The sequence below is a fragment of the Danio rerio genome, chromosome 19, assembly GCF_049306965.1.
Source record: "Danio rerio strain Tuebingen ecotype United States chromosome 19, GRCz12tu, whole genome shotgun sequence".
In the NCBI taxonomy this organism is placed as follows: domain Eukaryota; kingdom Metazoa; phylum Chordata; class Actinopteri; order Cypriniformes; family Danionidae; genus Danio; species Danio rerio.
The window spans coordinates 26,661,517-26,678,375 of record NC_133194.1 but is presented as its reverse complement, the minus strand read 5'-3'; the positions used below and the strand labels follow the sequence as shown (position 1 = coordinate 26,678,375).

General features: G+C 38.3%; 2 protein-coding genes across 14 annotated transcripts in view; one reads left to right on the top strand and one right to left on the bottom strand.

Moving 5' to 3' along the window:
* LOC108180164 (immunoglobulin lambda-1 light chain) overlaps positions 1 to 16,859 on the bottom strand; it is a 219,336-nt gene that overhangs the window by 28,976 nt on the left and 173,501 nt on the right. The gene's annotated exons all lie outside the window — the stretch shown is intronic.
* s100v2 (S100 calcium binding protein V2) lies at positions 900 to 4,669 on the top strand. Its single transcript, NM_001080161.2, is given in 3 exon segments — positions 900 to 1,013; positions 2,629 to 2,760; positions 3,962 to 4,669. Coding segments are annotated over 3 exon segments (303 nt in total). The 5' UTR covers positions 900 to 1,001; the 3' UTR covers positions 4,121 to 4,669.

The window sequence follows — 16,859 nt, the reverse complement described above, 5'->3', positions numbered from 1 at the left end:
TCAAGTCTCGTAATCCCATTGTACCCACCCAAAAGCTGAGCATGCCCTTGCCTGTGAATTGCAAGAAGAATTGAAAAGAAAAAAAAATCAAGCAGAGGAAATCTGGAGCGTAAAAAGACAGTGGATTTTGATCTGCAAATGACACGCCTTGCTTAATGGAACTGATTAAATACTAACAGCTTCTATCTTCTTAAAAGATTAAACCAAATCAAAAATAAAAGCCACTTCAATTTTTCAATAATTACATTTCAAGCTATTCAGAACTAGGGGCCTGTTGTTGAGCAAAATAATTTTTATCCTAAAAGCTTCCAGATGTGTTCCCGACGGAGCAGAGGCGTCTGTTTGCCAATAGTTTTCATCCATCAAAAAAAAAGTGTCATATATACGGAAACCTGGTTTTCCAGAGTTTTTCCAGAGTGTTAAACTTGATCGTCTCCACCCGTTAGATTTACTGTCCGAAAGCATCAAATTACAAGACATTTATTCCCATAGAACAGTGGTTCTCAAACTGTGGTACGTGTACCACTAGTGGTACGCAGGCTTCCTTCTAGTGGTACGCGGAGGAATGAAATATGTCATGTACATGCTACACACATTTCAAAATTTATCAAAAATGATGTATATAATATGCCATTTATGACATATAGCCTATATTTCTGAGGCAATCTGCCACTTTTTTTAACTGTGCAGAGTTGTAGCTGCTTTACTGGGCCTACTACGCTATTGTATTTCAATACTGCTCATTTTGGTGGTACTTGGAGAGACAATTCTTTTCTGAGGTGGTATTTGATGAAAAAAGTTTGAGAACCACTGCCATAGAAGTCACTGAGAAGGAAGGTGGGTTTAGTTTTGTTTTCTCTCTGCCCGAGTGGGAGGATTCAGGATGCCAGCCAAGATGTGACAGAAGCTATGGGAAGCTGAGAGTGTGAAGTATATCGAGTACAACACGACGGCAAGAGTAAAGTTTTCTAGAGCCAAGAAAATATAACAAACCAAATCAAATGGCGACTCAGGTATGTGGTGTTCAGTATATTGTATATATTATTGTTCGTTTGTTACAGATTAGTTTTAGGCGTTTAGTTTATGTGTGTTTTATGTAAGCTGATCCTCGTCAGTTTGGAAGCGGACTGCGCCTCTTAAACTTGGCGTTTGCCTGTCAGTCTCGGTAATCTTCCACATTTGACCTAAACGGTGTCCAGAAATGTATTATGTTGTTGTCAAAGGCACCGAAATAGTTTCTTTAACAGTTGTTTAAGTTTTTGGTTAGAGTTCGCGCTATGTTTACCTGTTACACGAGATAACTTGCCACTGACGCAACCATTTGTTTGATTGATTTCTTTTACCGCTGTGATATTATTTATTTCTATTTCTAGACCCAAGTGTCTTGTTTTGTATTGATTTAAAGTAATCTAACTCTTAAAGACGCATATGCGTTCTTTGACACATCATGCACCGAATCTTCATGTTTTAACTCAGGAACGCTTTCTGTGTTGCTGATGGCTAACAAAGAATCTCAGAAATACGGCCAGATAATTCAAGCCATATGAGCTAAAACTTTCTGTGCCTTTCTGAACGCTCGTAGTTTTATCTATGCAAACGACACGACTGTGAGTCAAAATCGACAGCGAACTGACTGCGGTACCACCCCCATGACTTATGATACCCCCCAAAAATGCTGTCGATCTAAACAGGCAGCTCAGTGGGTTTTGACATGCTGCCATTGTGTAGAAATGGAAAGCACGGGGAATCAATCAGGCAGGGGCAAGACGAAGATTTTTTATGTTAATTAGGAAAAGTATGCAGAAAGTTTCTGAATTAGTCTGTATAAGTTAGATATGTATTTGTTAGGCCTTATGTAGACAGGAACATTAATGCAGCCTATCATTTCCACATTATAAAGTAAAGTCAAAGCTATGAAATCCTAAACTTTTGTCTGAACAAAGCAGCAAAATGGTTTCTGTCTGTGTGCTTATGTACACAGAGGGGCGGGCTGTGTTGGGCCTGATATGCAGGTATTTCAGGTACTATCCTGAATAATTCTGCGAAAGTTTGCAGTTTAAATAAACACAGTTTACAGAGTCCATTGATATGATGTTTAGTCTTGGAGAAGTGAGTAACAAAAAACAAGGGCATTTTATTGTTCCTGTCAGAATGTTCACTGAGTAGTCTAAACCTGAATTAATAATTTTCAAATACTTTAATATTCATAGCACTGTAAGTGAAAAGGCTTTCCATTTGAATTTTGATAGAGCTTAAGCCACAAAGATTGTTTTAAAAGAACCAAACACTTATTCTTAAAACTTAAACCATTTGGTTTTAGCCCAGGGGTGTCAAACTCAATTCCTGGAGAGCCGAAGCCCTGCACAGTTTAGTTCCAACCCTGCTCCAACACACTTACCTGTAGGTTTCAAACAAGCCTGAAGGACTCAATTAGTTTGATCAGGTGTGTTTAATTAGGGTTGGAACTAAACTGTGCAGAGCTGCGGCCCTTTTGGAACGGAGTTTGACACTTGTGTTTTAGCCCAAACTCTTTAATAGCATTTTCTGTACCACCACCTACATTCTTCTATTTATCTAAAGTATATGTCTCCATCTGATTGAATTATCTGTACTCTCTTATTTTACCAGTATTCTGACCTTGAGAAGGCCATTAACACCCTGGTCACAAACTTCCATGCTGCTTCTAAGGATAACCAGCCTACGCTGAAGGCAGATGAGTTCAAGAACCTTCTCTCCTCACAGCTGCCAACTTTGATCAAGGTAAAAACCCATGATGCCATTCTAGAAGATAAGAATGACTCAGTACTGCTATTACTCATTTCCGGTATAAGCATTAAGCACTGTTGTCTTTACAGTAAAACAGATAATGGGAGAATATGGTACAGTAAAGATTACACTAACACAGTATTTCGCTGTATTGTGTAAATAGTGTTTTAGAATACAAAGTATAAACTGCAGCTGTCATAAAGTTAACGTTTTGCATTGTTTTAGAGAGATGTGTTACTCTGGTGGTGTTTTGACCTTGTGTAGAAAACACAGTGCTCTGTCTTTGTTTTTATTGGCCCCATATACTGGAAAAGCCAGTTCTAAATAACTTTAAGCCAAAGTGCAAGTTTTAATTACTATTACATTGTATGTGGGATTATTTTAATTAAATAGCATAAATTGGCAGGTATTTTATAAACAGTCATAAACAGAACTGTGTTCGATTTGCTGTAACATTCACACCATATTTAAAACAGAAAAGATCTTGTAGCCACAACTGCCCCCTAAATCATATTTGTTCTAAAGTTTTTTTTAGAAAATAACTTGTGTAAGGGTTTATTTGGTTGGTATATTGAAAAATGTTTCCCAGGGTTTGTTGCCTTGGATAGAGGCGTGGGCTGATTACACAGATCAGTTTAAACTCAGGTTGAGCCAGCGACAGACACTGGGTGTGGCTCCATTCAGGGAGCAAAATGGTGGTGTTGCTCTGCAAGATAGTTTCTCCTGCAATCCAACTAACTATGCTCTTCAGCTGCAGTCAGTATCAGGTCATGTTGTGACAGGCTTTTTACAGCTTGAGAGAGAACATAGATTTTGTATTTGTTTTAGTTGAACGATGAACAGTATCATATGAACAGTACTTCAGAGATTATTCAGTGCTGATGCACGTATACTCACAGATCATGTTTTCACATTTGCAACCAAAAAGAGAAATACTGGTCGACTGACTGTACATATTTAGAGAGAAAATAATATGATTATGAAAGTTTTTTTATGTTTAATAATGTAGATTTACAATATTTAATGGTTTTAACTGAAAGTTGGGTGTGTTAGTATTGACTTATTACTGAGCCAAACAGACCAACCACTGCCCACTTGAGGGAGACAAAGTGCCACTTTTCACATACAAACTTGGAAAAAGAAAAAAAGATGATACATGATCACCATTGACATTTCCTACTTTCTTTCCCCCTAGTCGGAACAAGTTGGTGAAGTGATGAAGCAAATGGGAGTGAAAGATGGGGAAGGCATCAGCTTCAAAAACTTCTGGGGCCTGATTCAGAATTTGGCCACAACCCAGCATGGTCTGCTGAGCCACGAGAAGCTGTCTAAATGCACCTGCCTTTTACTATGAGCCGCCTGCGTCAACTGCATCTGCCACTACGATCTGGGCTCTCTGCATTTCTCCAGTACCACTCATCTTCTAACAATACTCTAACTTTACTTCCTAACCAGTTAAATAATGTCAACATAAACACTATTTGTACTTTGACATGTCTTAACATAATAATTTAGTATTTAAAAAAAATACAATATTTACTTTTTAAGAACTACAGTAATCATCTCTCTTCCAATCAAGTAAACCTTAATGTGCATACAAGTTAAACTTACTACTTCTTATACCACAACCGAACTGGAGTTTTCATTTGTTACTGGAGTTACATCTTCCCACACAATGCATTTAACTTGAATGTGTTTTTTTTTCCAGCCTTGTTATATAAAAGTGTACACACTACATTTAAACTAACTGGCATAATAGTTTATGATATGTGTATTTTAAAACACAGATATGTACTTAGTGGTTTTAGCGGACAACTACTAAAAATCATTTATTTATATTTTTTGATACTGTTTTATGGCTAAAATCAATAAAACCATGACTTATTGTTTAATAAAATTCACATCAAACAAGTCTCTTGTTGATATTTTATTATTAAATGTATTAATGTTTATATAAGCTTTACGGTGAGTTTTATTTTCTTAATAAAAAGCTGACACTGTGCATCTGCAACAATATTGGAAGTTGTTTTGCCTAAAGAAAAAAAGTTGATCTGGTCTTCTAATAGATATTAAATGTCTTAAGATCTGCACTCAATAAGGGTACATGCTAATATATCAATACATTTGATTTGTTCTCATGAGAACTTTGTGTTTGCCACAAAGTTTTAGCCACACAAAAGTCGATCAAGATACCTTGCATTGTATATTTTGTTGCATTAAAACATTCCTTGCACACTCATCTACTGAGGTTATTCAAATAGAGAATTCCTTTTTGAAGCACTTGCAAAACCTTAATTTAAGTCACTCCTAATGTAAATTGCCTCAATTTGCATTAAGACAGTTAGTAGGTGAACAGATCAGTTTTCTTAATTCATTACTGTGCCCAAATTGCGAGTTTTTTTTCTTACTAACACTTTTTTTGTCTTCATCAAAACTTTTTTTTTTTTTTTTTTTAATTAAACCCACACAATCTACATGTTGGTCTGTGAACACTTGTCAATTTTTTTTTAAAAGCATGTCTTTTGCGTGCTTTGAAAAATATCCATATGGTGTTGGGCCTACTTTTCCAGCCAATACATCACCAATTCATCTTGAGAATGACAGATACAAGTCCTGCACAGTCGCCAGAGCGATGCTGGTGGAGGAAAATGTTTCGGCCCGCCGAATACCTTGAGCAAAAGAGGGCCAGCTGGGCCTTCGGGGCGGAGTGAAAGGAGAGGCGGACTTTGCCTGAGTCTGTTAAAGATGGCATGCCGTCATTACACTGGTTTACTGATCGCACACGAGTACATGCGGCAAACAAGCAAATAATAAGGGAAAGAACATATAGCTGGTCAGTTTAATGGTATTCCACAAGACACCTTATAGGCTAGGGGTCTTTTTGCTTTTGATCACCCTTATGTTTCCCTTTTAAGGCTGTTGCATAAAATAATAAAATAGTTTTATTTATAAGTGACTTTTCTTTGCTGCATCCTCCTTGATGTTTCAGTAACGCAATAACAATAATCTTTACACCATATTAAGGACACAGCAGCCAGTAGTTTATCGAGAGTTTTTGTCAAGTTTAAAAAGTGTGTTTGTGCGTGATACGTGCGCATTGTGAGACCTGTGTTCGCTTGTATATCAAAAACATGCTTTATACCAACAAATACTTTATAAATGTTAATTACTAACCTTTCTATAAACATAATTTGATTATAATTTATAATTTAAATAAAAAATATCTACAATAATAAGGAACATGGTTACTTACTGAGGAATTAACGTAAAGCAATACCCCATAAGGAAAGGTCGAATAAATAAACAGTGTGAGGAGAGATCCATTATAGTGCACAGTCACAAGTCTAAACAAGTTCTGCCCACGCATGCGCGAGGCAGGCAGTTCTGTACAATTACGTAATTTATCAGCTTAAAGACTTTTTTCCGATTTAGACATCGGATCGATAACGGTAATCTTGAAAATAGCATTTATTGGCCGATAATGATATGGTCGCCAATATATCGTGCAACCCTACTTTTGGGTACACTTTGACAGTGGAAATGGCCATAAAAGTGTACTGAACCGTTCTATACCACTCAGTGGAAACGGGTCATTTGATAGCCAACTCTAAGTGTCCAGAGTCAGTACCCAGCCTCCCTTTCCTGCCTATCTTCTATTTCCAGTCAGTTCCTCTGTACCACTTCCATTGGTTCCAGTCTGGTTCTACTTCTATTATTTACTTTATTTGCTCAGTTCGTTGCCTGTCATCATTTGCTGATGAAGTTGTTTGTGCTACATTGTGACTTTCTAAGAGTTCTTCTTGGCTTTATTATTAAAGGACTGATTAATGCCAATGTAAAATCTTAAAATTTTCATGATTAAATCTTTCCTAAGAAATTTGCTGAACAAGGTTGCTTGAGAATACTTTTATAAGACTTAATTTGTGTTTGGCTCAAAGTTTAAACACATTGATCAAAACCAAGCCCACACATTGACCATCATGCTTAATGCATATTATATCCTTGTATTTTTTAAACGCTTTGCACACTTGTCCATTGAGTTTAGATCTAAAGAACTCTTGCAAAAACTGATCTGTCTTTGCATTTAGACAGCCAGCTAAGGAGACAGGCCAATACAATGTTTTCTCAGCATGTGCAAGAGCATTTACAGTAACAACATGCTTTTTTTTCTTTGGTATGTAAAAACCATCTCACAGAATGTGTACAGTATGTTTGTTTTTGAACACTTTTTTTGTGCAAATTGCCTTAAATTACATTTAGACAGTTACAGATTAGTTTGCTCAATTCATGACTGTGCCCAAATTGCAAGTTGTTTTTCTTCACACTCTTTTCTTCCTAACACTTTTTTGTCTTCATCAAAATGTTCTGTCAAATCAAACCCACATAATTTACATGCTGGTCTGTAAACAATTGTCTTAACACTTCTGTATGGCATAGGGCCTCATTTTGCAGCCAACACGGCATCAATTAAACTTGGAAATGACAGAAACAAGTCTTGCACAGGGGCCTAAGGGATTTTGAGCCATTCTTCTTGCAGAATATTGGCCTTGTCACTATGTGATGCTGGACTCTCTCCTTCAAAACACGCCAAAGTGACTCAGTAATACTTACATTTATTGACTGTGCAGGCCTTAGGAAATGGCTTTTTACTTTATGCAGCGAATGCCCTTCCAGTTGCAACCCAACACCCATGTACTCTTGCATTTACACTCATATACTACAGCCAATTCAGCTCATTCAAATCACCTATACCGTATGTCTTTGGACTGTGGGGGAAACCAGAGCACCTGGAGGAAACCCACGTGAACACAGGAAGAACATGCAAACTCCACACAGAAACGCCAACTGAACCAGCTGGGGCTCAAACCAGTGACATTCTTGCTGTGAGGCGATTGTGCTACCCACATGTGCCACCGTGATTTGCTAACTTCACTTTCATGTCCATCAAACCACTCTATCACCAGTACTGTGTATTGATACATTATCATTTTGATACACGGCACTGCCTTCAGGATACAATGTTTGAACCATTGGGTGCACATGATACTCTAGAATGGTTCAATAGTCTTTGGCAGTGACACACCCATCTAGCACAAGTATTGGGCCTAGGCAAAGCTGTCAACTGATCACCACCTGGTGGTGAATTGGATCTGCTGACAGGGGGAAGGCCTAAACTTATTGTGAGGGTCCTCTGGGAATGTCTGGCTGAACCTCAAGTCAAAGGGATTTTCAAGAGGAGCTTTGACCAGATTCTGAGGGAGGCTGGAGACATTAAGACGAGGGGTCCATGTTCGTTGACTCCATTGTTGATGTGGCCATGAGGAGCTGTGGCTGTACTGCCTGTGGTGCCTTTTGAGGTGGCAATCAACAAACCTGGTGGTGGACACTGGAAGTAGGGCCGTTAAGCTGAAGAAGGAGTCCTACAGGGCTTAGTTGGCTTGTAGGACTCCAGAGGCAGCTGATGGAAGCCTGGGAGGAGTTTAGGGAGACCATGGAGGAAGATTAGACTGGGGATGCTGTCGGATGGTGGAAGGAATACTTAGAGGATCTCCTCAACCCTGATGACATGTCTTTCATTAAGGAAGCAAAGACTTTGGAAGAAGGGCTAGACTCAGCCATCACCCAAGCTGAGGTCACTGATGTAGTTTGCAAGCTGGCAAACACTGGCAAAGCAGCGAGGGTGAATGAGAAACACCCTATGTATCTCAGGTCTCTGGATATTGTGGGGGTGTCTTGGCTGACACGTCACTACAATATCGCATGGAATTCAGGGACAGTACCTCTGGATTGGGCAACTGGGGTGGTGGTTCCCATTTTAAAAAAGCGGGACCAGAGGGTGTTCCAACTACAGGGGGGTCACACTCTTCAGCCTCCCTGGGAAAGTCTATGGCCCCGTTTACACTAGTGCGTTTTAGTTTTAAAACGGCGTTTTAGAATGAAAACGATCCGCGTCCACACTAGCGTTTTACCCAGCGTTTCAGAACTTCTCTCCGTCCACACCAAAACGCTGAAAACGCACATCACGTGACCACACAGACACTCTCTGGCAAGCGCTGCAGCTCATCTACCCAGATGAGAGCTCTGCTAGTCGGACTTCTCATCAAGCATCTACCGCTGGATCTAATATCTCACTATATTTATTAAACGGGATATTTCATTAATCTTGTTGTCTTTATCTAACGACATATTCCCTGACTTTGGTCATTAGAATCTTACTTTTTCTCAGGTAACGTGTTTTGGCTGAGCGCAAAAGATAAGTTAATGATTGATGAAACCACGTAGCCTATTATGTATATTGACTGATCGCTTGCCTTTATTTCCTATAATGTAAAAACTTATTGTATGTTATACTTTTATAATGGCCATTATTGATTATTAAAACGGATATTCAGCAAAAGAGAGGCTGTGTTTCGTATTTTCACTGAAATTGAAAGGGGGCAGTTGTTATCGGCTCCGTTTTGTTATAAATATCCACACAGTGAAGATGACGCTCATGCAGCACGACACCTCAACATGTCTGCTGTCTGTTTAGTTGTTAATATTAAAATAAAAATAGGCAGTTCCTTAAATCATGTATACAATTTATTGTTGAGAAAGTGAAACAACGTAGCCAGGGTGATGTGAATGAAGTTATAAAGTACACTGTTCCCTGTGAAGATTGACGCGTGTCCTCGGTATGTTTTCCATATCAAACTGAGAAGAAGAGACTGCTGCCTTGATCAAACATGCGAAGTCTGAACTTACACGGAGAAGATTCAGGACTGAACTGTGTGTGAGGCTACTTAATATTCAGGAAAAGCCCCAATCAGAGAGGTGAATGTCTGCAGCCCCGCCTCCGTTTTCAGATGTCTCCGTTTTCCATCATCCACACTGAGACGGAGCAGCAGCGTTTCAGAATGAAAACGGCCTCTCCAGCGTTTTCGAAACGCTCCGTTTTCGGCGCTCGAGAACTCCGGCGTAGTGTGGACGGTTGGCGTAACCGTAGCAAAACTTATGCGTTTTCAAACTAAAACGCATTAGTGTAAACGGGGCCTATGTCAGGGTAATAGAAAGGAGGATCTTGCCAATGGTTGAACCTAGGATCCAGGAGGAACAATGCAGTTTTCGCTCAGGTGGTACACTGGATCAGCTTTATAGCCTTACCATGGTGCTCGAGGGTTCATGAGAGTATGCCCAACCAGTCCACATGTAGAACTTCAGTGGGGCTTCTCTTTGTCTCCATTTCTGTTCATAATTTTCATCGACAGAATTTTTATGTGCAGCCTAGGGCCAGAGCCGGTCTTGTTCAGGGACCACAGGATTTTATTTGTTATTTGCAGATGATGTTGTTCTGTTGGCTTCATCGGACAAGCATCTTCCGCATGCACTGGGGCAGTTTGCTGCTGAGTGTGACGTGGCTGGGATGAAAATCAAAATCTCCAAGTCCGAGGCCATGATGCTCCACTGGGAAAAAGGTGTCTTGCCATCTCCATGTTGAAGAAATTTAAGTATCGGAGGGTTTTGTTCATGAGTGAGGGAAAGAATGAACATGAGATTGATAGTAGAAGTAATGTGGTTGATGTACCGGTGTGGTAAAGAAGAAGGTGTAAGCACGTGGCTTCATGTTTATATCGTGGCCACGTGCTGTCGTGTTTTGTTTCATGTGAACACACGGTGGGATGTCACAGTGGCGCAGTGTGTAGTACAATCACCTTACAGCAAGAAGGTGAGCCCCAGCTGGGTCAGTTGGCATTTCTGTGTGGAGTTTGCATGTTTTTCTTGTGTTTGCGTGGGTTTCCTCCGGGTGCTCCAGTTTCCCTCACAGTCCAAAGACATGCACTCCAGGTGAATTGAATAAGCTAAATTGGCCATAGTGTACGTGTGCGTAAAAGAGTGTGAATGGCTGTTTCCAGGTGTTGGGTTGAAGGACCAACAAACGGGCTTCTGCTGCGTAAATCATATGCTGGATAAGTTGGCAGATCATTCTGCTGTGGCGACACCTGATAAAGAGACTAAGCTGAAAAAAAAATGATCAAATGAACACACTGTTTATGAGTTGGCTGCGTGTTCTAGTCCTGTTTTTTTTTTGTAAGCACATGGCTTGTGTTGTCTTTGTGTTATGTGCTCTCCTGTCTATTATCTAGTCTCACCCTCCTGGTTAACCCATTATTCATTTATTCAGTTCACCTGTTTGTTAAAGGGCCATGACACCCCCCACTTTCGGTTAAAGTCTACTTCAGAATTTTTTCAAAAGATGCATGATTAATGGGTGTGGAGCTCCACGAGCATAGGGCAGGAGTAGGCGTGGCCAGCAGGGGAGAACTAGCGAACAACTGTTGATGTCAGTTAGCTCACAAAATGAGACAAACCGTGAGGAGACGCATGAGTTTATAGTTTACAAAGTTAAAATGCAAAGAAATAAACAGTAATTTAATGACCTGTTACATTTGTTATTCATATTTTCATATACAGACATCCACAATTTATATCATTATAAAGATAATCGTGTCCATATAAACACTATAAATGAGGACTTCTCCCTCAATCCCCGGGTCTGAATCATAGAGCTAAATGCAGACTTAGTGGAGCAGGTCTCCTGACCCGTCTATTTTAACCATTAGTCCTGCTGGTAATCTGGAGGATTTAGGCAAACACAGCAGCACGGCGATGTGTCTGAATGTGAACGAACTCCTGATAAAAGACAGCGTCCGCCATTCTCCAATTCTAGTGCTGCTCTCCCGACAAAAATGCTTGCATCACACACACAGCTTTGCTGTATGATCGGCCCTGACAGGATCGCGGGGAAGAACATGCAACAAACCCCGTGGATCATGGAAACAAACACATACGAGCCTTCATAAACGGCTACTGCGTGCCGTTGGTCCGTGTCTCACAGCTTGAGCTTGGCACTGGTCTGCGTCTGCCTTGCCTTCGGAAAGCACGTGCTGTCTTGCTCTCATGAATAATTAAGCAGCCGGCTCTTCTCATAGGATAAGGAAACTCCGCTTTGAATAATAATGAGAAACCGACGCGTCATCATAGCACTTGCGGTACTTCGCTACGTCGCCGATTTTGATCCCTCCCCAAAAATCATTTTAAACCCGGAAGCTGAAATTAGCTGACAAAAGCTCAAAATTACCCAGTTTTCCCCACAATTAAAGCTGACAGGTGCTAACATTGTCTTAACTGATGCTCAACACACACAAATCTGTTAATATATAAAAAAAGTTCTCCAGGGTGTCCTGAACCTTTAATTCTTTCTGCTTATTGCTGCCCCTCTTGTCTGTTGTCCTGTGCCAGTTTGTCGTCTATGCTTCCCCTATGTTCCAGTTCCTGTCCTGTCATGTCCTGCCTAGCCAGCCCAGTTGAGTTTTTTTGCCTTTTGTGAATGTTTCCCCCTCTGTGTGGTTTTTGTTGCCTTTTTGTATTGTTTTTATGATTAATAAACCCGTTATTTACTGGCCAAGAGTCCTTGCTCCCTTTTCCTTCCTGAAATTGTGACAGAGGATTCTCCATCTCCACGAGTTGTGGAGGCTTTCATACTTGACATGTTTGCAGTGATACTGTTATTGGTAACAACATCAAAACAGTGGTGGGAAGAAGTCAACAAGTGGAGTTGTTAGATTAAAAAATTAAGGTATAAATCAAATAAATAGGTTATGGAAAATAATGAAGGACACTCATGAAAATGTTTGCTTTTAGTAAAGTTGGGAAAATTAATAATTTGGGCTACATTTTATATGCGTGCGTTGTGACAACGCACAATGCGTGCATTGTCCAAAACCTTATATGCATTAAAAAAGTATTAATTTACTTAAAAAGTCTTGGGCAGCATGTGCACAAAACATATGCATTGGTTTTTCTTAGCTTTAAAAGATACCTAAAGGTCTTCACACCCAAAATCGAAGTTCTGCCAACACCACAATGACATCACATTCACCTTAGGCTCCATTAGTCAGCCTCCATTAGTCATGGTGTAATCAGCCCCAACTCTACTAAGGTTTTATTTCTGTTGACTTCATCAAAGGACTCTGAATCTGGACTTTGGATTCTTGCCTAAATCCTCCTTTTGGCTCTTTTTTTTCATCAGCTTACTTCCTCAGTGCATCTCTAAATCCTCATTCGTTCAACCAGGTTTCATTTGTTGTTCCCAAACACTATTTATTTTCCATGACAGCTTGTTAAATTTATTTATTGTTATTTATTTTTTCTATTACTTCTATTATTTCCTTTGTTTGCTCAGTTCTGTCTTCAATTTCTATGCAATTTATCTTTAAGCCTTTATTTTAAAGTTTCATGATAAAATCTTTATAATAAATGTGAATAAGGCTACATGAGAATGCTCTTATGTCTTAGTTTGTTCTCATGAGAAAATTTGTGTTTGGCTCAAAGTGGTAACCACATTGATCAAAACCAAGCCCACACTGACCACCAACCATGCTCAAATGCATATTCTATCCTACTGTTTTTTAAAATGTTTTGCGTTGTCCATAGAGTTTAGATCTAAAGATTAACTTAATCTAAAGAACTCTTGCAAAAATAGATTTTTAATTGCATATAGACAGTCAGCTAAGAAGGTCACAGACCAATACATTTTCTTAGTAATTGCAACAACAATTTATTTTCACAGTAACAACACTTTTTTTTTAGCCATGCGAAAACCACCAGACAGAATGTATATGTTTGTTTGTGAACACTTGGTCATGCTTTTTTTTTCTATTCAATATATCTATGAGCTGTAAAAATAAGACATGCTTCTTCTAAGAATGTTGAGTTCCTGCTGTTTCCAGTAAAACCAAAGTCATGGTTAAATTCTAATGAAATGCATAAACTCGTCACTTGTATACACTGAATGGAAAGTAAGTTGCTTTTATTTTAAAAATAAATTTCTTATTGGGTGGACAATGATGTGATTGTTAGTAGCCTACACAAAATATTTTTTATAACCAGTTTCATGCCATGTAACTAACACCTTGCTAAAGTTGATGCTTTCATTGTGAAATGTTTAACTGACACCTATTGTAACAGTTAAAATGTCACAGAATCAGCTTGATAAAACACAACAGACATGTGACTATATTTGGAGATGAAATTTGCCAGTGTTAAACCACTGATGATGAGTCAGTTTGAAACAAAAAAACAGGGAGAATTCAATAGTGACTCCTAAATTAAGATGCAGAAAGCATTGCAGTAATTATTAGTAAATAGATCTCAAGTCACTAGATATGTGATCCAATATTTGTAGCTTGAAACAGATAAAAGTATGACCTTTTTGTGCTACTTTTCTATGGAGATCCCAGTGCAGTGGCCCATTATTTTTTGCCTGCCAGGTCTTCACACAGGCCATATGACTGAAAATTATCAACTGGATTAAACCTTTTTAGTGTTTTTTATTTATTTATTTTATCTTATTTAACCAAACCACAGACTCTGATTGTCACAACAAGGTTAATCCTAAATGCAGCAGATCCCAAACCTCTGTAAATCTTAAAATAGCATAACAATATAGAATCGTTTATGGCTCTCTATAATAATCTTTTGCAAAATTACACTTCTTTTAAGGATTTATAATCCTTATATAGCTTGACCCAAAGCATGCTGGAAACAAGAGATTATACTTATTTGACTTATTTTTTTGCCATCCAACTATCACTCCAAGCTGATGCTTTTGTTGTGAAATGTTAAACTGACATCTAGCAGTTAAAACTGTCACAGAGCCTTTTTGAAAAAAAAAAAAACACAGCATACATGTATGTGACTATATTTGGATATGCTACTAAAGTGTTATACCACTGATGATGAGTCATCATTACAGATGCTGAGCTTGGTTTCATATGCTCTAGCTGACGGACTTTTATGGTTACACATAACTTCTTTCTATTAAGTATAGAAAATAAAATCAAAGAGTGAAATTTAATACCTTTTAAGACTATTTTTAAGACTCTTTCCATACATTTTAAGAAATTAAAACTCACAGTATATTGACTAAATATTAATGTAAGAAACTAATCCAAAACTAAAACATTATTCATATACTGAATAAAATTTATTAAATCTAGCTATTAAATTCAGCAGGTTGGTGTCTATAGACCTTATTCTAAAATGCAGAAGTGCCGTTTTTGCGATGGTTTAATCACTTCCAATTCAGTTTCCTATGGGAGAAATTACTAGAAATGATAACCGCAAAAACAGTTAAACTACTTGCTCAACAAACAAGTGTGTCCATAACTATACAGGCAAAGCAGAATAATATAATAAGAAAATGTCATATTGAAACATCAAGCAGCGTAACAAGCTGTTTTTATAACATCTAAAAATGAATGGAGGTTAATGAGACTGGAAGTCTCAAGGCAGAGATTCACATGGCTGCGCCCACTTGCACGCGAAGAAAAAGGTCAATAGAAATTATAGTGTTGCCTTGGTTAATTAAAAAAACAAAGCAGCGTGAGGTAAAATCTAGCAGGATTTTATTGATTGTATTAACTACACAGCATCCTGAGATTCGCAGATTTAATTCTGGCAAACTTTAGCATACACTCATAATTGCATAATCAAAAATTATATTAAAATTATTACCTTGCAAAATAGCATTTAAGACTATTTAATACCTTTTATTTATATTTAAATGAAATAAACTACTTTTATCCAATTAATGTAACTGTTTGATTTAAAATGGCCTTGCATTCTTTGCCGATTCCTGCGGTTAGAAAAAACTCCTAGGTTCCACCCAGAGCCAGTCCCTTTTCTTTGTTCTTCAGGTATGATCAAGGCTGGACTGGGACAAAAAATCGGCCCTGGCATTTTGGGCCAGAGTGGCCCACTACATCGATCAAAATGCTTCCCATTTGTGCACGCCCTTGAATATGTTTACCATCACCTATTCTATAAAAGCACAAAAGCCATATATAGGAAATAATGAGTTGACAAATTAAAAACTTAAAAAAAGTAATTTATTATTATAATAAAATTATAATCCACACTGGAAGTCCATCTTGTGTGTTTTGAGGGAGCCTATATTAAATAATAAACTTAACAAAAACTGCCTGCTGATGCACACAGTTAATGTTGATTAATAAAATAAAGATTTATAATAAAAGCAATGTATCAGAGACCCTTAAAAAATGTTTAACTAAACAATGAAACATTAAACATAGATTAAAGATTATAGTCAATCAAATGAATGAAATAAAAAAATGCATTGCCAAAATTCATTCTGCCAAAATATTGGTTTGGGCAGAACTACCAAACTAAGTGTAAAAACAATAGTATTAGTTTTGCTTAAGTAACACACTCGTTTGGTCATGTATAAATATAATTTCAACCATATTCTATACATTATATACAAGCCTACATCATGCTGACAATCAAAAACAAAATGTCATGACATCTCATGCACTTGTCTTCTGACCGAGTGCATCTTAAAAATACATGAATGACACTCCTCTTGGAGCTTGAGACGCATATAATTTGTAAATTAAAGACTTGCAGGTTAAGAAAACAGCATATGAGGAAGTTGCCGTGGGCCTTGGTGCAGATGAAAATTTTAAAAAAGTACATTTACATAGACAGATCAGATAGGTAACTAGATAGAATAGACAGGAATATATTGATCTGTGCTCCGCTGCACGCTGCAGACTTCTGCTCTTGCTTCTGCTCTCCCACAAACATGGGCTGATAAATAGTTGTGACTTTCGAATACACACCGACATTGCACGCTTAAACAGAGCTCAAAATGAAAGTTTATTATTGGGTCAGCCCAATGTCAATAAAGAAAAGAACCAATGGGCTGCAGATTATGTCACATGGGCCAGTCTGTTCGGAAAAAAATCTTTTCAGAGCGTCACAGATGAGATCACAGCATCGTCAATTAATTAGGCAGAAAAACACGACAGTCTGCTAAGTGTATTATGGGCCGATAAGATCATAAGAAGATGATCAGCCCGGCCCAAAAAGAACGTTGGCCCAGCGGGAAATTGCCCAGTCTACCAGATGGCCAGTCCTCCCCTGGGTATGATAGATTATGACATGGGTTCCTTCTGTTCCTGTCTGCTCCAGCTAGTGTTGCATTCATCAACAAAAATTAAGCAAATAGTGTTGTCAGCGAACCTTTATCA